Source organism: Limulus polyphemus, unplaced genomic scaffold (assembly GCF_000517525.1).
Source record: "Limulus polyphemus unplaced genomic scaffold, Limulus_polyphemus-2.1.2 Scaffold1027, whole genome shotgun sequence".
NCBI lineage: Eukaryota > Metazoa > Arthropoda > Merostomata > Xiphosura > Limulidae > Limulus > Limulus polyphemus.
In genome coordinates this window covers 142,331-159,093 of record NW_013666637.1, presented here as the reverse complement: position 1 = coordinate 159,093, position 16,763 = coordinate 142,331, and the positions used below count along the sequence as shown (strand labels likewise).

General features: G+C 31.5%; 2 protein-coding genes across 3 annotated transcripts in view; one reads left to right on the top strand and one right to left on the bottom strand.

Annotated features, from left to right (window-relative positions):
* LOC106461774 (actin-related protein 2/3 complex subunit 1A-like) overlaps positions 1-14,494 on the bottom strand; it is a 48,598-nt gene extending 34,104 nt beyond the window's left edge. Inside the window, exons 1-3 of one of the 2 annotated variants that reach the window (XM_013921628.2) lie at positions 14,341-14,494; positions 10,833-10,981; positions 185-336 (exon numbers count right to left, since the gene is read on the bottom strand). In XM_013921628.2, the coding sequence (XP_013777082.1) occupies positions 185-336; positions 10,833-10,899 (219 nt within the window). In that variant the 5' untranslated portion in view covers positions 10,900-10,981; positions 14,341-14,494. Of the gene's footprint in view, positions 1-184; positions 337-10,832; positions 10,982-14,021; positions 14,181-14,340 lie in introns of those variants that run through there. The other variant, XM_022388811.1, reaches the window with a different exon arrangement.
* Positions 14,495-14,891: 397 nt separating this feature from the next.
* Positions 14,892-16,763, top strand: part of LOC106461770 (calumenin-like) — a 4,248-nt gene continuing 2,376 nt past the window's right edge. Inside the window, exon 1 of the mRNA XM_013921623.2 lies at positions 14,892-15,155. The gene's annotated coding sequence lies outside the window, so the exon portion shown is untranslated. The remainder of the gene's footprint in view (positions 15,156-16,763) is intronic.

Genomic DNA, 16,763 nt, shown 5'->3' with positions numbered 1-16,763 from the left:
ATCTACTATTATTATAGCTTTCTTGAGCCACATGAGCTGATTTTGTAATCTCATAATTCCATATTTTATTGAAAAAAAATTAAGTTACTTAAAAATGAATAGCATAACCTATATTAATGCAGTTAAGACAAAAAAGAATTGTTACTTTGACATACATAACCCTCAATACAGTGACTAAACTTACAGCTGAACATGTGACAATACGGTTTGTATTTGGTGCCCAGTCAATGCTGGTTACTCGAAGATCATGCTGTGATAACACATCTGTTTGTACCCACTTATCTCCTTCTCTTCTGAAGATATGTACTTCATTATTGTTAGGTGACAGGGCAAGTTCTATTTCAAAAGAATGAAAAACAAATGTTGACATGCATGAAGAATAAGTTATAGTAAATAACTTCACATTTCATTTTATTCTAAAAATGGATAAAAAAATTTAGCTCCTTTTTTTGTTATGGAATAATGCCATACTCAAATAAATGTTCCTAATTTGAAATAAATTCAGAATATCTTTAAATGTTTCATTCTTTACAGATAATTTGTCTAAAATATGTTCATGGAGTTTTAATGTCAAACAATTGTCATATTTCAAGTTCATACGATAATTAAATCTATATGTAAGCTCTACATTAATTTTAAGTTCAATAAAAGAGAATAATCACTTGGTTCAAAATATTTACACAATTGAATAAGAATTATCATTCAGTCAGTAGTAGACTGATTTCAGACATTGGCCAGGGAGAGGTGGGGAAGCTTCATTGTAACTCACAGGCTATACTTAACAGTCTTGAATCCTAAATTGTATAGATCTGTTTGGATGCCAGAACATATATTTGTATACTGTACATTTAAATCCATGTGATAAACAATGCAAACAATATACAAACAATATTTTACTTCTTTATAAGGTGAAATAAGTTATGTTTCTTATTTTACAAACTTAAATTTTAACTAAGGGATCCTTTCAATGCTTGGAGCCCAAATGCAGCCAGCTGACCTTCAGTTAAATAGCTCTGACAAACATATGGCCATCAGGCTGGTGAGGACACTCCCTTGAAACTGGAGGTTTTTCACTTTCAAGTTGAAAAAAAAGGCATTTTCCATTTCTAGGAAATAAGAACACTGTCTGCCACCTACATATAGTAGCCCACCAAGGTAATCTATCAATTACTCATCCCAAACCATCATTTTTGTAAACTACAACATTCTTCTTTTAAATGCTTTGCTAAATATAACTCATCATAGCCATATAACTTTCACTTGTAAAGCTATGAAAATAAAAGGCTACACCTTTCATTCATCTGAAACAAGTTAAAGCTTTCATTGTCAATACTGCTGTATGTTATTCAACAGCTTTACAGCAGGTGGCAAGTATAATAATGTATTTTACAGAAGTTTCGAAACAATATCTCTAAAAATTTTGGTTACTGGATGAAAGAAAGCTTTATCTGTGTATGACACTTCTATTTGATTTTGATTCCCATGGTTGAAAGAATATGATAAAAATAGAGCAATTACTACATTTATCTATATATATATATATGTGTAATTCATCAAACTGAGCCATATTGCCACCTACTCACCATGAAAGTTAATATTTTACTAATCTGAAAATTTATTTCTGATAGATACTTACCCCCCCAAGCCAGAAATGTTATTTCTCTCACACATCTGCCTATGATACTTGCATGCTACTAGCCTTGAGCTAACTCCAATCTAAATTCACTTGTTTAATGTGAACTGCATAGTGCATGATTACATCATCATGCAAAAATAGCCCTCCACCAAAAGAAAGGAGACAACCCACATGCATAGTAACTCTTGATATACATGTGCACTCATGATAACTTCATTCTTAGATGAGGCAAGGAAAAAAAAAAATGTTGGAAGTGGGGAGGTCGGGAAAACCACATCTCGTCTTAACAAGGTATAGTCTTCACCTGAGATGAAAGGGAGAGAAAGTCAAAAGAGTCTGTGAAGTGTCACAAGGATGGGTGGAATGTGATCATTACCAAACAAGCACCTGCACACGTGGTTGGTGAGCCAGTATGTGTAATGTGGTTAGGATGTGATCAGAAAGTATGTTATGTCCACAACTAGACTCTACTGGACAGACTCTGGTTGCAGAAGGAGAGCGCAATAGTTGAGTAAGGGATGACCTGTACTACACTGAAAGTGTCACCACCACCCTACTTCTCACTGTATTGTGCCAAGCCCAACTGGTGAGTATTCTTCATGGTCCACCATTCCAGCAGCTAGGAACTTTAAGTGGCAAAAGTCTCCCATGCTCCACTTGTAGGGGAAGAAAATTCATGTTGTGGATGCCCGAAGTCTCCAGATCCCCATTAGAGCACCCAGAAAGGAGACAGTGCAATGGGTGACCACAAAAACCTGTTTTTTAAAGCAAGCAAGCACAAGTCAAAGAAGTCAGCAGTCACTTCCCTGGTGCCAACTTTTTCCACAATAGCCTCTGGAATTGGTATGGTCTGGATCATACAATTGAATAAATTTGTATACCATTAGGATACTTCAAGTGGTCCTGCAACACACCCCATCTCACAGCGGGCACTGGTAGAGCCAGGATGGATGGGATCAACACTTTCTGTCCTCCTGTCTCAATATGGATATTGGGGAAGAAGATGGTGTGTTGAGTGAAGAATGGTGATTGGGAAAAGCCAAAATCCTGCATGATATGAATCAGCTAGGTGATGAAGATAATGAGCAGTGGACACATGTGGAGTCATCCATATGTTCACCAAGAAGATCTCATCCATGGGCTGGCAAAAGTGGGAAGCAAGAGAGTGAGAGAAGTGATGAATCTGATGCAAAGTAATGTGAAACAGCCTGTGAGCATCAACATCTAGAAAATAATATACTAAGTGGAGGGCTGACGGACCCATCTAATAAGGGTAGAAGGAGAGAAGTCCCTGGAAAAAAGAGGGAGCAAAGGTATCTGTGAGAGGTGTACCCAATGAAAGACCTGGAAGTGGAAAGACCACTCTGTTGGTAGAATACAGTCTGGCCAAGATGAGTGGTCCACCAAACAGGTTCATATCTCCTAGCACATGAACAATGAGATGAACTTGATGTGAATGGGTCCAGAAGAGTAGGTCCAATGCCCAAAAGCAAACGGGTGCTCCCATGATGGTTCATGTAAAAAATAATTGTGGAATTATCAGAGTGGATTATAACCATGTGATCCACCAGTAAGGGCAGGAAATGGGAAAATGCCTGACAAACAGTAAGAAGTTCAAGCATGTTAATGTGGAGTAAAAAACTCATCCTGTATCCAAGTGCCAGAAGTCATGTCATCATTCAAAGAAGCACCCCAATCTGATATGGAAGCACTGGTGAAGAGATGAGGATCCAGCCTGTGAGTGGTAAGGAAACACTGTAAGTAGTATTGACACAGTCCAGCCACCATGACAATTCCTTGAGTAGTGGATAGGAAAGATTCACAATTGAGGATAATGGATCCTGAGAAGGAATCCACTGGTCTAGCAAAGTCAACTGGAAGAGGTATACCTCACAAGCATAGGAGAAAAGGCTGATCTTAGCTGAGATGAAAGTTGAAGAAGATGCATCAAATATTGAGTGGGGGTGAGAAATGACTTGAATAGCTTCAGAAGCCACTGCAACCGAGTAGCTTTCTGTATTGGGTTCATAAACAGATGAGAATAAAATACTGGTGATGAGCCACATACTCTGTTGATGGTGTGTTTAGCCAAAATATTTGATACTGCATCTTCAATACACCATAGATAGATTGGGTCTAAGGAAGAAGAAAAGGAAACAAGAGGAGATAGGGGGGGTGAAATGGTGAAAACTTGAAGAACTCATCTGTTAGTAGAAAAGTATGACCAAAGGTTAGTGAACCAAGACAGGCAGGCTGAAAAAAGGATGCCTTACAGAGATGACACAGATAACAAGTAGGTAGTTGTACACTGGGAGGAGTGTATCCTGATCCAACAGGTCCCAACAGCAGAGGAACCAAGTGAGCAGAGATAGGGCAGAAGAAGTAATACAGACCACCATGGTAAAAAGAAGGGAAAGAACCTCTTCTGAAAACCCATCTGGAGCACAATGAAGCACCTCAGACATGAAGTGTTGGGAGGATAGATAGCATATGATTGTGGTGAGAAAAAAATTAGGTTGCAAAAACAGTGCACTTGAGAGTGAAACAAAAGTAAAAGAGGTCTCCTCCCCAAGCAGATGACAGAGATACCACAGACTGAAAATATAGAAAGAGAATAGAAGAACATGTGTACGCTAGGAAACAGAAGTCAAGAAGATGGAAAGAATGAGGCATTTGGGTATGGGTGCAAAGCTGTTTAACTCTTCCTACAAGGGGTTGGTCGATATGACCAAGTCACGTGATCTTCTGTACTCGTTTAAAGTTGACACAAATTTAATACTTATAATTCTCTATATATTGGGTATGTCTTCACAAAATTTGGCAGTCTTTATGTTAATATTACAAGTCTTACACATACAAAAAAAGTCATATTTCTTAGTGAAGTACTTTTACTAAAATAAAATAGAGTTTTGTCCATGAATATATTGAATATTTGTTTAGAATAGTCCATGTGCAAAGTAATTTTCATGTTAAAAATACTTTTCGTCATCTCAAATTTCCTTTGTGTAATCCCTAAAACCAATTTTATTGTTTTATTGCCCTTTATATTGCCCATTGAACTGTGTCTAACTGCTATCAGTGCCATTATAAGTTGTAAATCACTCAGGGAATGTGCAGGTCACATTAAGCTATTAAAGTACATTACCAACGAGCTGCTCGCATGCGTACTTCGAGAACAATTTTAATTATATTATTAATACTTATTTTACCTATTCTAGTCTTAAATAACTGACAAATTCATTTACTTCTAAAAATTTTCCTGGCTTTCTAACTATGCGACAGACAAAAGTCATTACAAATTCATCCAAGCTAGTCGTTAACTTTCTCACGGGAACAAAATTGCTACTCAGAGTGACATTAACTATTATCTGTTCAAAACACAATGTTATACAAAACGCCATTTGATAGATGAAACCTTGACTTTTTATTGGTTATAAATAATATATAATGAAATGTAAGAGAGAATTATCAACCAATTGTGAAAGGGAAGATGTGGCAGGAGGGGGTCTGATTTTCTCTTTGATAGCTCTGTAACATAACAAAATTGAAGACCATAAAAAGTATGGTCTGTTTAAGCAATAACGATTTTATAGAGAGCATTTTACATTTAATTTCATACATTTTCAAGGGGTGATGGATAAAATAGGGATGATGACATGCTAAGACAAAATTTGTCATGTGTGTTACACTAGTGTAAATTCAGGATTTTTTTTATATATCTCCTTTTAGAATTAAGAACTTAAAACTTGTACACTATTAAAATATCGATTATTAGCTAAGATTTTATGCTATTCTAATTGGTTGAATATAAACAAAAAGTAGTTTAATAAAATTTTGAATGTAAAACACTAAAACCTTGTGTCATGCGCAGTAAAAGGTACCCGTGTTACTAGAGTTAAGGGAAAAATTGGGAATGAAACCAAATGTCAGATTATAAGGATTAAGATTGTGGACTAAAGAACAGGAGAAACCACAAGACATAGGCAAAAAAGAAAGAAAGATACCTGATAAAACAAGTCCTGAAACAATGTGGAAGGTTGAGGATTTTTCTTAACTGGTAGGAAATCCAGGTGATCAAATTCATCTTCCTCTTGTTCAACCTCAAATTGAGGGGAAGAGATATTGGTTAAATGGACAGAAATAGAAGGCCCAGCATGCATGATGGATCCTAGAACATGCTGTACAATGGCAGTAATGTCTTATACAGTCAATGAATTTCCTGAAGCCACTATAAACACAACATCATCACCCAACAGGACAAAGTTGAAGTCACTGTCACTTAGAATTTATGATAAAAAATTAAAGCTTTTGAAACAAAAGCTAAAGAAAACGAAAATAAAAGTTTTGTTAAAAAATGCAAGTCTCATCAAATTGAACCCAGAGGAGAAATTTGAACATATGTGTTCAATGCAAAGTCAAGGAAAAGAATAAAGTTATTAGAAATGCAAGTGCATCGAGGGAGATACTGCACATAGAGGTTGTGTCACCTTCCTATTGAAGGATGGCTATTGTCACATGATGACATCATCATACACCAGCATAGTTCCCATTAAACACGTGAATTTAGGTGGGAGTTAGCTCAAGATTAGTGGTATGTAAATCTCATAGGCAGACACATGAGGGAAATAGCATTTCTGTATGCAGAGGTGAGTTATCTTCTCAGAATCTCCTATATTCCTAATAGACTACTCTGCTACTACATTTAGTTAAGTAGTATTATTCCTGAATGAAGCTGTTTCCTTAAATCAAGCAGTAAGACCAATAGGAATGACTGCTCAAGTAGTAAGGTAAAATGAATAGGTTCATCCTCTTAAAATAAAAATACAACTGACAGAGGATGTGAAATTTAATTCAAAAAGCAAAACAGCTGAATACATTTAATCACTTAGCTAATAATATTAGGACAGTAAAGACTGTCTGATTGTCTCTTCAAATAGCAGGAATGATTCTTTAATTTACTTCTATCATTATTGTCACATCCATAAATTCTCTTTCAAATTTCAGTCATGAATGGTCTAAAATCAAGAATTTTGTATAATAATCTGTATAATAGTCTGATTCTGATTAATTGGTTTTATGGCCAATAAACCAATCAGTACATGCTAGTTCCTATTAATCAGTTTATTTGCCATAAAATGGATTAGTTAGGATTGAATGATATTATATAAATAACTGGTCTAATACTTACAAAAAATATATTAATTTTAAGCACTCCACGGCTGAAGTTTGAAGAGAATTGAGATCAAAATCACTTTCATATTATCTTAGTTTCTGGTAAGTTTTTCATGTACTAGTCTCCTAAAAATTACAGAAAAATCACCCTACAAAAATTTCTAAAAATATCCCCTTCCTAACAGTTTCCAGGCCTCACTGGCCAATGAATCATTCATCATATCACAGACCCACTAGAACATTTCTGATTTTTCAACATCTTTCTGATATACAATTTAAAACCTCACTACTTTGACTAAATGTGTGGCAACTAACAACCTGAATTCAATACAACTCATTATTCTTCCATTCCTAAACTTGATAATTATAACACTTAATGTTTATGTAATTTGAAAATGACTAAATAGTAACTGTAAATATTTAAGAGGTGAGGAATGAAAAACAAACCACTCCATGCATTACTTCCATTCAAATTAAGTTATTCACATGATAGTGTTGAATATACTGAATGTTTGCATCGTTGTTTTCATTCATAATTACATGTAAATCATCTATGTCAAATCACCAACCTCTTAGGTCTAGGATTGGCATAGTTTATGGAATCAAATGTGAGTAAATTATATCTTGTTACATCGTAAGTTATCTCAAAGTTATCAACAGAAGGATAACAGTAAGTAATAAAAGTTGAAGTAATATAATTACACAATGTTCCATAAATGAAAATTTGATTTTTCTTATGATGACCATAAAAAATTAATTTAACAAGAACATAAAATCCCACACAACTTATGTTGTGTTTTATTGAATAATGATATACTTCCTGAAACAATTTTTGTTTATGTATTATATAATTATGTTGTTTAGATACATTTGCACTTGCTCATGTTATCCCCCCCCCGACATCACAGTACTTAAGTTAGCAATTATGTTGACAGCAGAAATAAGGAACATTAATTTAGCAACAAAATCATAAATCATTATTGTTCACATATGTATTTTGTTACAAGCTATTTTCAACTCAATAAAAAATCCAGGGTATGATACCCTGCAGTGGACACAGCAGATAGCCCAAAGTGGCTTTCCTTTGAAAACAAACAAACAAACTCAATGAGAAGCCTACACATCCCACATGCTATTGAAGTAAGTTTATCATTATAAAAGAATAACCACAAAAAATAAAAATAAAATCATATTTTGACTTTTTGTAATGAAATGAATAATTAAGAGAGAGTTTTGCTTAAACCTAATTTTTTGTTTGAAATAATATGGATTTCAAATGTTGTTTAAATATTGCATTTGTTATGCTGAATACAGTAAAACAGATGTAGCTTCGTAATCGTATCTTACCAATTTCAATTTAATGGCATTTTATTGTTCACTCCACTTTCAACAAGCAAATAAAAATTATTGTGATCTGTTGTATATACCAAGGCCAAAGTATGGTGACCTCAAGATATAGAACAATGAAAATGATACTTGTATTACTTTCTGTATTAATGTGTTTTCACAATAGAGAATATTTTATCACACAGGTAGTTGGAGTAACTAAAGATTCTTGTATTTGGCTGGTGGAAATAAGTAAGAAGGTCTATTTACTTTAGAAGAAAAAATAAAATGAAAACTAAGTTTTCTATCACCAAAACAATACTTTATTTAAGACAAAAAATGTGATGTCTTCACTCAATTGAATCAAATAGATTTGATCTAAATTGAAATTGGCTGAACTTGTTGTGATAAAGTATTTTCATTTCAAACAAACGCAAACTGGAACTTAGGATTAAGTGCAATAAAACATTTAAAACAACACTAATTTGAACACCAAAGCAAAGGCAAACTGAGAAGAATGCCGATCAGCAACAAGAAAACAAATAGAAGCAGAATCACACTTCTTTAGAGGCAAGATAATCTCAGTTAAAAAAAAAACACAAAGATGTTAAAGTGAGAGAAACTCTCACCCAAGAAGTATTAATCCTCCAAAGCTCAGCCAAGTTGAAATCAGGATAGATTCCTCGAAATGGAAAGCTTTGCTACACACATGCGACAATTGAGCAGGTAATCTCATACTAAGAGAGCACTGACCACCATACACAACTGCCAAATATAGTAGCTAAAACAAACCTGACAGGCTTCTGCTTTAGAGAATAACCCCTAAGGCCAAGTTTCACAAGTACAAGATGACATCCTGTTCCCAAACTAAGTACTGTATAAAAACAAAATAAAATGTATATTAATAAATTCACTAGTTATAGAGGAGTACAATAATGGCAGTAACCTACCATATTAATCTAATAACAACTTCCAATAGAAATTTTTAGCACTATAATTTATTTTTTACATCTGTTGTGATACAATTTTATGAGATTTATTGTGTAAATAAAAATGCATTTATTAATTTTTATCCATAATCTTAATTTCAGTTATCTGGGGTGTATCTGTTACACATCTTTTTAAGGGTTTAATTTCATTGAAATTTCTATATTTCAAAATGAATAATTTTTCTAATGAACAACAAAACTTATCAACTCATTAAATTAATTCATTATGTAAACAAATATAAAATCTATAAATATCTGAATTATTATTGCAAATTTATGTTGATGTTGTAACAAGTCCATTATACAACATTCTGATATTTTATTGAATGTTCTTTTCCACTTTATCAGATCAAGTGACTTTGTTAGGTTCAATACTGTATGATGAAACAAATGTTAAAAACAGACAAAATTTTTGTGCTGACTTATCACAGCTTGTTATATTTCAACAGCTTTGAAGAATTGTTACTAAAATTACTGTTATTCAGCTTCTCACACAATAACACCAAAAGTTAATATTTTTCAACATGATTCATGATGAGTAGCTACATGTGATTGACATTTTGGTGACTTCATTGGATTACAGTCATTCAAGTTTCATGCATGGTCTCACTTGTAAAGTGGCAGAGAACATACACATTTTTTACTTGAAGTGTTGTTGCTTTTACTAATTACTACTGGGGAAAATACAGTAACATTGAAAATTAAACATTTTAAGGGGGAAATTTTCACATACTTGTACTAAGTCTCACATTTTTGTGCTGTTGATTCAGTCATATGATTATGATTAAATAGTAGATACTCGAAACAAGTTAAAATTGTTTTGATGTAAATACTTTGCACACTAAATTTAATAATTCTGAAGATCACCCCCCAAAAATAAACTTATGAAAATTAAAACCAATTACAGCAGTATCATTATGTGCATGATTTGTTTCAAATATTAGTAGTAAGGCAGCTTGTCCCATTCTAGTCTTGGTTATCAGATTTTTATAGCTACTTATATATGACATCACAAGCACCTATTAGTCAAAAATAGTGCTAGTTATACAATATATATGAAGCAATAATAACACACCTCACACAAGAAACTAATTCCAACTCCCAAAATTAAAGTACATCCACAAAAATTATTTTCCATGACTTTGTACAAGTTCATGGAAAATCAAAGCTTTCCAGACTTGAAAAGTTAGTTATTAATTTTCCATGACATTTCAAAACTGTACAAACATTAATAGTCAAAAAATAGCAATCAGCCATTTCTTGGCAATTGGATTACTTATTAGGAGATTATTAAAAACTAAACTATGATATATTGCTAAAAACAGAATATATCTGAAATAGTTATAAAGAGCTATCAAGATATTATTACATAAAACTTAGAATAATGTGTACGATATGAGAAGCTTTGAGTTTTGGAATATCAAAACCTATTGTAAGATCTGTTTAAGTCTCCAAGCTGGCAACAATAACAACAACAACAAAAAAAAAAAAACAGTAATGGCTATGTAAGCATTTAAAAATTATGGTTTTGCTTCCCATTTTATTTTTAATTTGATAAATATTTTACTAGTTCTTGGGGATTCTACCAAATAAGATTGTATTGCAGATTATTATGTAAATTTCCTTGTCATACAAAATTGTTTTTGTGGTCTGTTTTTTAACAAATATTTAAAGAAATCTCCATATAATGCTTAGAATAATGTACTCACGAGTTCTATCCTTGTTCCAGGCATGACACATTATAGGCTCTACGCCAAAACTATGTATTTCCGTCATCAGGACTAACAACTGATGACACCAACTTTTGTACACACTTCAGGATTCAGGACTAAATCCTTCTAAATTTATGATGTGTGCCCTAAAACACAAATGGAAAGTACATTAACAATAGAAACAACAAAAGGTAATATTTTTTTGGATGTGTTCACATAAAGAAAGCACACCATACAGGTTAACTTATTCCAAAAATATCCATTCAAATTATACCAAAATTTTGTTTGGTTCAAAATTAAAATTATTTGAAATTATACTGTACATTCATTTAACAATAATAATAACAGATTTTGTTTCAATAAATTGTGAAAGTTGATAGTCCATGAAAAGATATGGATGATGGACCGATTAGGAAAAAATTGTTAATATTTATTAATATTTTTTGGAAAAACTCAGTTCTATAATACATGTGAACAACTCTTTTTTTTTTCTCTCTCTTGCTATACTGTTTAGCTGTACCCTTAAACGTTTCACTTACATGCAAGTTTTTATTATTTTTTCAAGATACAAATTCTAACAATGTGGAAATTTTACTATCTTTTCCACTTTACAATAGTTTATTACTTACTAAAACTTCAATAAATCTTGAAAGATATGTTCAACATCTGTCTTATTCTGTTGATTTCTAACATTTAATCAAGCACTGTAACATAAATGATTTTTCAACTGAATAAAGATCAAGAAATATCTTCTTATGAAAACAATTTTAGAATAAGCATAACTAAAAACACATAAAAAATGTTGCAGTACAAATTTCAAAAACAAAAACTAAGATATGTTAATCAGATACTAGAAACTTATAGACTATTGAATAATTACTTTTTTTAATTCACCAAAATAATAAGAATGGAGGTAAAGAAGTTAGAATCAAAACATTATATATAGAATTATATGTGTTTTGTTTTTAGTTATCCTCTTATCTCCATTATTGTGCTTCCTTAGCAATCTAATGTAGCTATCTGGTTGAATATTAATTTGCTTTTGGGGTTGCTTACAAATCTATATGGAAAACTGGATGAGTTGGAAAGAACAGTTTCAAATGGTTGAAACAATATTGAAAATAAAGTTTGCTTGAAGATGATTAGAACTGAATAGTTCAATCTTAAAATAACATATTTTTTGTGTATTCTAGCAATTTATATACACAATTTGAAATGGTTTTCAATTTCATAAAATCCAAAATTCTATATTTATTGATGTTGACACAAGTTTTTAAGTTTGAATTGTTTTAAAATTTGGCTAGATTGGTATAGGGAAGGTGTATATATATATCTATATTTCAGCTGTATTGCAAAAAAAATAAAAAATATAGTACTGAATGATCACTTGCCACCTTAACTTTTCTTATGCTCTTATAATATTGATCCTTTGAAAGATTTTAAAAAAACATGTTACGAAAGAAAGAAACATAGTTGAAGTACTAAATGATTTTGTTTAATAGTGTTTCAAATGATGGAGAAGAATTATCCTTAAACTGACAAATTTCTTTAAAGGTGGGAAGAATTTTTGCTTACAATTTAATTAAGAAAACGCTATTTCAGGAGAGCTTAAGAAATAATAAATAAATAAAGGTCCCAATCCTGACAAAATCTATTTATAATACTGAAGAAGCTTAGCAAATGGTTAGTGGGAGCTTTACTAATTGGTAATTGGATTACTTATCAGGAGATTATAAAAACATACTCTATGTTATATTGCTAAAAACAGAATAGATCTGAAATAGTAATAAAGAGATATAATGGTTTTGTTACATAAAACACTTGACAGTAGAGAAATCACCGATAACTGATAATTTCTGAAGCCCTTTTGAGTCTGAGTGAAAGGTGATTTTCATGCTAATAATAAACATACTTCTTTTCATCTTAAAGTTTTCATATTTCATTTGCACAACCTCTAGAACCTAAATGAACATCAAGTTTCTTTGGTAAAACATTTATTTTATCTCTTATCTCCTAACTGTAGAAAAATCATTAATATATAGTAAAAAGAAAAGTTGAAAAATATTAATTCGAAAAGTAATACCATTTTTTCCTCTGCATTGATTACAATACTGATCAGAAAGTTACAAACTGTTTACCTTAACAGTTTTAACTGTCAACCTTTTTATATATCCTTTTGATTTTATGGTTTTAATGTCATCAGTTTTACCATTGGAGCTGTAACCCTTGCATAATAACAGCAGGAGCCAATTAGCTGATTTTCACAGTGCTAACATAGCACATGAGCGACTGTCATATATCACACTAGCACCCAAGCTAGTATAATTTTATAAACTTTATATTTTGGTTACTTTCACTAAACTCTAAATAACAATAAGTGAAAAATATACATAAAAACAAGGAGTTCTAGTACTCACTGCATATTTGAGCTCTTTGCATTCAAGTAACAATATCTGACATAATTACTTCTCCCCATTGGTAAAAAGGATCAAGTAACAATTTATGAGGGACGCGTATGCTAAATTAGTTCTTTCAAAGCTCTACTACTGGTTCAGACCTTTTAGCCACAAAAAGTTATTTTGACAATATATTTTTGAAGGAATGCAATAGATGATCTCAATGGGTTAAATTTTTTATTGCCAACTTGAACTTGCTTCTTTTGTTAATTATGAAATATCCTAAACTATTGATTTCAGTTTAATGAAAAAATATCACCACCAAATATGCACTGGTTTGCATAATGTACAGTATGATGTAATTTATTCATATCTGGCCTAAAACATTAGTATAGCCATATATCATACAAGTAAAAGTTCTTCTCGTTAAGTCTAAACTGCTATATATGTATGTGTGTGTGTGTGTTTTTATTTTTAATAATTACATAAATTATTTAATAAATATTATTAAATTTCTAATAAAGAAAAAATTACACACATTTTTTGCTACGTAACGTTATCTTATTATTACTTTTAGGCCTAGTGCAGTACTACTAGTAGTAGTAGTCACTAGTTTTTAATATATAATTAAATTTTAAATAATCATAATGTTCTTAACTTGTAAACTAAATCAATATGTTCCTTACTCAGTTACTGGTGCCACACCTTTATCATAAAAGTTAATTCACATAAACCTAGTAAAGCCAAAGGCTAACGTTAGAACTAAGTTAGAACTCAGCCTATATCTTACTGAAATGCCAAAGTATCCGAGTCTTAGTAGTATTACCGGAATCAGAAATAAGCTCACTCTTATCTCATAATATAATTGGTATTGATATTTGTAGTACTAATTTAGACTAACAATTACATCGCTCGAGAATTTCGTTAGGTTAGGCTTAAGCCGACATCGTTGCCGTTGCTATCAGTATCAGATACTACAAGTGTCTCAATATTCGTATTAAGTTACTTTAAATATTATATTTAATAAGTTTATTAAATTTTGCACTATAATAAACGTTTCAGCATTAACTAGCGTCTTTATCGTTTACATTTATGTAAATACAACTTACCTTTTTCGTAACTTAAAATAAAAATACCCCAAACATACAAAATCAATGGCTTGTTATTTGCAAAATTTGTCAGAAACCATCGCCCAACCGGAAATACTCTTGTGAGACGAAAAACGGAAGTATGAGAGAGCGTTAAAATACATGAGCTGTAGCCTCACTTTATGTCATGAATGTCCTTGTATTTCGTGTTTCAAAGTAACAATATAAGATGAATTTCCCCATTAAACTAAAAATAATAAGAAACTTTAGTGATTGTGTTAGAAAATTAGCCAAATAATTGTTTTTACTTATCAATAATTAAAATTTATTCTGTCAAACAATAGAAACTATAAAAAATCTATATTCAAATAATACTGTTAATGTTGGATTTAGAAAAAAATAACGAAGATTTTTAAAATATGTATAACACATATTTTATCTCCTAAGAACACCATCGCTTACAGCCAAGTAACGACATGTGTGTTTTCATTGGATAATAGTTCTTAATTTTGATTGGTGTAAATGTACGAACGTCAGACACATAACCTCTAAAAGTCCACGTGTCTTATGCCGATAGCTCATATACATGTTTAAGTATATAAATAAGAGGAACAGAAATACGTATTTTCAAGAAGACAGAATTCGAGCTTTCAGTCATAGTTATATACTTAAGTCTTCATCTATACATCCTTCATTTCTGTTTCATTATATATTTTTGTGGAAAATTCTAGTTTAATTATTTTATATGCCCAGAAAGCTACAAGAGAATCTTAATACTTTTTTCGGAAAAACACACACATAAGTTTAATCAAAGAAAGCAAAGTAGCCATAGACAGGTAAGTCTGATGTTTCTTTATCCGTATGGTAAAATACTCGAGCCCATAGACTTGTTAGTTTGATACGAGTTTTTCCATTGCTAAGAACTTAAAGAAGCTAAGTTCATAACAACATTCGTATAATTTCATTCAAACAGAATATTAATCAAATCTTGTTGTTGTTTTTTTTTGGGGGGGGGGATATTTTTTCTTGATTTTTGCAAATTTTTAAGAATTTTAAATAAAATCGTTTGTTTCTTCGTAACAAATAAAATATTTTATTTTTTCATAGCGTCACTTCCATTTAATGACAGTGAAAACTACTTAAATTATTAAAATTTTTGTGGTAAATATAACATCTCTAATTGAAGAAGAAAATACTTAACATTATGCACGTCTTTTCGTATCTCTAGAGATATTTTAAGATATTCTAAAATAACTTCCGAGCATGGAAATGTTCCACGTGGCAAGATTCAAGTTCATTGACGAGTTGGTTATAATATTTCAGTTTGATGTCACGTGAGCTACACACACATATATGTATAGGTCGCATATTCTTAATTCTTAGGACAGTTTTTGGTGTGCTGTCATGAATACGCTAGAATGCTTATTAAATGTGGTTCATGGACTATGAAGTAGAATAAAAAATACCAAGGCTAAATTAGACATACGTCAGAGGTTGTAGTTAATTATTACCACATATATAATTTTTTTCTCGTGATGTTTAGCAATTCGAACCGTTTGAATCTGTAGCCCTTGGTATATAGATTCAAGTTCATGAATTCTCTATTTTAGTTACTCATAGAAAACAGTCAAGGAATTCATGAACGCTTAGTCTTATACCATAACTAGCATGTATCTTCTGTACCTTGGATAAACTTTTTGTGTGTGCTAAAAACAATATGTTTTTCAAACATCTTTTTTTGTATTAAATAACTTTGCAAGCATGAAAATTACATTAAAATTTAATTTTTATTAATGAAAAAAATAAAAACAAACTTGTTTTTGTGCCAAAAAGTCAAATAAGTTCATTTTTGCGTGTTGGTCTAGTGCCATAGGAGAAAAGCAAAAATCCAACGTTGGACCATGGGCATATTTGAATAATACCCATTCTTACTTTTTTTTCTTTTTAGAAAATAAAATATAACATTTTAAGTTAACAATTGGAGAACACAGTGAATATAGCAAATTAACGATGATAACTATCAGCAGACCAATTCTAGTCACTAAACATAATTCATTTTAAAGTTCTAAAGTGATTTGCTTGACACTATATATATCATAGAATACCCGAACGGTGTAATCAAAAACTTTCATTGAAAAGTTATAGCAACTTCAAAGTTAAATGCTAAAGCTTTCTTAACTGGTCATAACCCATTAAACAAAGTTAAATAAGCAATGTTTCATTCTCATACATTGCTTATTTAACTTTGTTTAATGGGTTATGACCAGTTAAGAAAGCTTTAGCATTTAACTTTGAAGTTGCTATAACTTTTCAATGAAAGTTTTTGATTACACCGTTCGGGTATTCTATGATATATATAGTGTCAAGCAAATCACTTTAGAACTTTAAAATGAATTATGTTTAGTGACTAGAATTGGTCTGCTGATAGTTATCATCGTTAATTT